A 5,260-nucleotide genomic window follows, 5' to 3' on the forward strand; every position below is an offset into this window, starting at 1 on the left:
CGAATTGCTTACGTCCGGTCATGTAACACCCTTATGTACATATGTACTTGTATATGTGTAAACATTTAGGTTAGGTAAATAGTACTTACATGTCGTATGAGTAATGTCTTCAATCTTAATGAATTTGTTCGTAATTTCTTTGCAGGATACACAGCAATACCTCTGCAAGCCCAGTCCAGCGCGTATGAAACTTGTAGTTTTTATTTGTCTTTCTATTTATACATTTGGCGATAATTCACAAAATATAATTGTTTTTATTTGTTAATTCTCCCCTATCAATTTTTTCTACTTAAGTTACTCCAAACTTTTATAAGAACAAAATACAGAGGTGTTAAAGAATGTAGCCATGGTTAATTTATATCAGAGACCGTAACAGTTATAAGTTATATATAGCTCCGGATTAAGGGCAGGGCCGACGCGCCCAGATATCGTAATTTTTATTAGGTTTGTATAGTATCTTCTCCAGTTAAACATTGCAGCAAGAGCGTAAAAGCAAAATAGAGCGTAAAATTGAGAAGAGAAAACTAGCAGAAAAAGTTATTGAACACAAAAGTAGTAAAAATTTGCAAGTGAATAGTTTTTACACCGTTTTGATATTCTGCTGTAAACATTTTACTGTATATAAATCAGTTTAAAACCCCTTTGCTTTACACACAAGCACTTACACAGTCCAGTACATCATTAATATTTTGAATTTGATTTTAGAAATACTGTGAAGACTTGGGCCAAGATGTACCGGCAAAATATCCTTGAAATCGTAATGGCAGATATGCTATTTGATGAAAAACGGTCTTTCAACAACATTCTTATAAGGCCACAAGGCCACTATCCTATTTCAATAACGCTTCGCACATCCCGTCCCCCTGTAAATATCATATATGTAACGGTTATTTTCAGAAACATGAAAAAATCGATACAATGCATGTGCCGGGTATATAATACTATACTTATGTATGCAGTTCGATTTCGCTCGAACTTATCTCATTAGTTTATTGCCACTGAGTATTCTATTCATGTCTCGCATATCGACGCTTCAGATTTCACAATAAGATATCATTATTGCATTCCCGATAAAGTCTTGATTCGCTCACTGAGCGCTTGATTTTAAACCTGTTATTTATGTATGTAGAAACTACAATATATGTACATATATAAATATCTACGAGGGCGGCGGAATAAGTACATACAGTATCGGTCATATCATTAGCACCCGCCTTTCAAAATGATATTGATGCCACTTTTGTGTATTTATTTTTAATAATTTTAAATTTTTTTAGTTCTATACAAAATTGTAAGCTTCAGTTTATATGGGTTTTGTTAGAGAATGAACTGTATTTTAATTGAAAATAAGGGATGTGCGATTAATCAATTGAATAATTTTTAAATTAATCACAAAAATGTGATCCTGGGTAATTACCGTGTACTCGTAACAAATTAATTGAAATCTGAGTAAATTTTTTAATTTCTTCTACTTTTTTACGAAGAAAATTAATTTTTCATAATATAATACAAGATTTTTTCTTATTAAAAAATTCAACGCCAAACCAACACGTTACTATGCTGCTGCTTGAAATGAACATACACATATCGTTACCATAATTCACAAACGCCTTAACCAACTTTTTTTTTATTTTGCAAAAGCAAAAAACGTAACATATAAAAAGAATATCAAAAATAGGCAGGGTTTTTTAAAAAGTGGCATGTAACTACGTTGTTTTCTTTACTTGCTCGTTAAAATTTTTATTAAAGGTGTAGTTTAATATATCCTACCAAAATCTGTGAAAAGCGCAGTTTTGAATAGTTTTGGTCAGAGCCTTTGTGAATTAAGGTAGCGATATGCATGTCTATAAATTTTTTCTATTAAAAAAAATATATTTAGCATAAGCAGGTTATCATCATCATATCATATAACAAAATTGATCAAATTCTGATAAATCAAAATATAACTAATCGACAAATTAATCACTTTGATTAATCAAAACTGATTATTCTTTGATTAATTAACTTATCATGTTTAGATTAATCAGCTCGTTTCATTAATTGATTAACCGCACAACCCTACATATTTTCGTTTCTCAGTGATTCTACCCAGCAAACATTTGGAGTCATAAATGAGTCTTTAAGGAGTCCTATTTCGGAGCTATTACGCTCATAATGAGCTCATTTAAGAGTCCGATATGAGTGTGTTTCCCTTCCTACGAATGTCGACTTACATATATGAGCTTAAATTCATACATTAAATGAGCCTCAATATGAGTCATATTGGACTCTTATTGGCCTCATATACGGCTCATTTTGGACTCTTTTAAAACAAGTTTTGGCCTCATATATGACTCTTTCTGAGACCCTTATCGGCCTCATAAATTGCTACATTCGGACTCTTATTTTAGATTGCTCTTTGAGTCTTATTCAACTCACTATATTTGCAAAGGCATTCCGCAAAAAGTCCTTGCAAATAACATACATACATACTTACATGCATATACACATTCCAACATGCATTCAATAGCAGCAGCTGAAGCTAAATTTTGTTCATTTTTTGTTTTCTAATTATTTTCAATTTCTGTATAAACAAGTTTAGAAATAAATTTCAAATCTTTATTGTTTTTATATTGGCACAAGGTGCTGGCTCATAACTTGGCTCATATATGAATCCTAAAAGATTCATATAAGAGTAAAACATTTTTTGTTTTTGAAACTCATATTTCTTACCTACCTAGGACACCTTTCGGACTCATATATTCTGAACGCTCAGAATATGTTTGCGGGGTATGAATTTTCAAGCGATCTACATACATACATACTTTTATAAAAAATTCTTAAAAATAAATAAATACACATAACTAGTAAACAATATCACTTTGAAAGGGAGGTGCTATTGATGTGAACGATGCTGTACATTGGCCGAGCTTCTGTTCCAATTTGCGGTGAGGGTCTTTTGATTTTACACAAATAAAGAAACCTACAGTTTTACGCCGCCTCCAAACGGCAACTGGTTTTCATGAGAAGTTTTTTCACCCAGCATCGTTCCCCAAAATTTTAGGGGAATTTATGTATTTTCTGTTACAATAACAACAGTAGATTTTTTTATGACAGTAGTACACCTGGAGATTTGCCATTGCATGCGACCGTTATTTTAGAATATCTTATTTTTATTTTTGGGATGCTTCTCGGACCTGCTGGCAGTACACAGCTCTAACCAATCGGCTGCAATAGCAGCGTATTCAAATTTGCCAGATTTATCCAGCTAAATAGCATTTTGTTTGACTTAAAATCTCGAACAATTTGTATATGTATTACGTTCTGTTATCAGTAGCAGCTCTTTCTAAAAGCTCACATATGTACATACCGATCTTTGCTTGTGTTTGAATAAACAAAACACGTTTTCTCTCTCTAAATAGCTTATAAATTCAATCTAATCTCAGTTGATTAGCATTCCTAGTTCTACTATTCAATAGCATTTAACTTCGTATTTGCTGTAGCTGCGTAATTAAATTTTTATTATTAAAATAAACTACTATTTCTGTAAAAGTTAAAAGGCTAGAAAAATAAACTTTTGAAAACATGGCAAGCAATGGTGGCTGGTGTGGACGCGGTTTCAAGCCGCGCACATTTCCCAAACACTCCCCCTTGATATGTTACAATAAACCTGCCTCAGCACAGGTCAACCAACAGGAATACGACGATAAGCGTTTTGAAGCGCTCCAAGGAGAGCTCATCGAGACAGTGATCGTGCCAAAGCGCACCGCGCGCACCTGGACAATGCAGACTGGCGACTTGTGTCGCATCACCGTCTGCGAAGGCTCACAGGTGGGCGATGTTAATTTGTGGAACTTAGATAATACCAAAGAACGTTTCTACTCGGGCAAGACGCGCCAACTGCATAGCTCACATCTGAAAGTGTACGATCGCTTGTGGAGCAATTTACCATATTTACGTCCGATGGCCACTTTCGTTTACGACTCGCTTGCAGCCTACGGCATTGATGAGGATGGTGGTTCATTACATGATGTGATCGGTACGCGTTGTGATGATTACACTTATAAGCTAATCACCGGCAAAGAACGTGTGGGCAGTTGCCATAGTTCGTTGACCAAAGCAGTGGTCGAGGAGCGCGGCATGAAGGAGGAAGATGTACATGATGTATGGAATATTTTCATGTGCACCGGTTTTACGAGAGTGAGTTTTTAAATATTGTAGGCGAAAAAGTCAATTTAATGGTGTTTATGGATGTTTCTTTCCAGGATACTCAACAATATTTTTGCAAGCCCAGTCCAGCTCGCAAGGGTGATTACATTGAATTTGTAGCTGATATGAATCTTTTAGTGGCGTTAAGCGCTTGTCCACAAGGTGACGTGTCTATAACAGTGGGCGAAGAAGTACCTGATGAAGTCTGTCATCCACTTAAGGTGGAAATTTTTCGCAAAAAGCACATATAAAATTATAGCGTTTATGAGTAGTAATAAATATCCATAATCTAGAAAAGGCGAGACATTTGATAAACTATTTTTCGGAGAAAAAAAGTTAATGTATCAAAATGAGATAGATTAAAATAAAAAAAAAGTTTAATTAAAAATTGCATTCTTTTATTTTTAATTTTTTTTTTATTAACTATACCATATTCGATTTTTATTTATTTTTTTTTTTTACCTGAATAGTTGTCAAACTTTATGGAGTACGCTGTAGAAATTTGTGAATGGAAACACCAAAACTGGAAAAGTTACAAGTTTTTTCATACCTGCGTACATAAACTTGATGTATAAACTTTATGAAACTTTATATACGCAGGGGGCCAATTCTGGTTCTAAGAAACTGTGAAGTGAAAATGAAAAATTCAATGTCAGTGAAAATTTAATTTTTTCACTTTATCGTGTCGTTATATCATTTTAAGCGATTCTCGATCATTGAATGCTAATCCATTTAGTAAATTATTGTGAGTTTAAGACAATGATATTCTTTATCACAACATGATGGTTTAGAGAAAAACTCCCAACTTTTATTTTTCACAGCCACAAAACTTTGTGGAAAAAAGGTTTCACAGTGAAACTTTTTCGCAAATTATTAATTTTATATGAAGTGATAGAAATTTTTTCCCTTCACGTTTTCACAGAACAGGAATTGGCCCCAGGTTTGAAAAAAGTCGTACAGTTAATAAAAAAGTAAAAATAAAAAAAATTTAAAAACACGATTTTCAACACCTTGCTAAAAATATCTTATCACAAGTTTTCGAAAACAAATTACAAAAAAATAGTTTAATCTA

At 33.4% G+C, this 5,260-nt stretch overlaps 1 protein-coding gene across 1 annotated transcript; it reads left to right on the plus strand.

Moving 5' to 3' along the window:
* The first annotated feature begins 3,557 nt into the window (after positions 1-3,557).
* LOC118742392 (uncharacterized protein C11D3.03c-like) lies at positions 3,558-4,485 on the plus strand. The gene is made up of 2 exons (XM_036474445.1): positions 3,558-4,179; positions 4,245-4,485. Exons 1-2 carry the CDS (start codon positions 3,565-3,567, stop codon positions 4,437-4,439), a joined length of 810 nt encoding a protein of 269 aa, XP_036330338.1. The 5' UTR covers positions 3,558-3,564; the 3' UTR covers positions 4,440-4,485.
* Positions 4,486-5,260: the final 775 nt, after the last annotated feature.

This window comes from Rhagoletis pomonella, unplaced genomic scaffold (assembly GCF_013731165.1).
Source record: "Rhagoletis pomonella isolate Grant_MI unplaced genomic scaffold, Rhpom_1.0 Rhpom_scaffold_00001, whole genome shotgun sequence".
In the NCBI taxonomy this organism is placed as follows: Eukaryota; Metazoa; Arthropoda; class Insecta; order Diptera; family Tephritidae; genus Rhagoletis; species Rhagoletis pomonella.

Excerpts from the sequence above, each read along its gene's own strand:
- LOC118742392 (XM_036474445.1), top strand. The coding sequence starts at position 3,565 with ATGGCAAGCAATGGTGGCTGGTGTGGACGCGGTTTCAAGCCGCGCACA. Across the intron at positions 4,180-4,244 it reads TGTGCACCGGTTTTACGAGA|GATACTCAACAATATTTTTG; the intron begins GTGAGTTTTTAA and ends GTTTCTTTCCAG.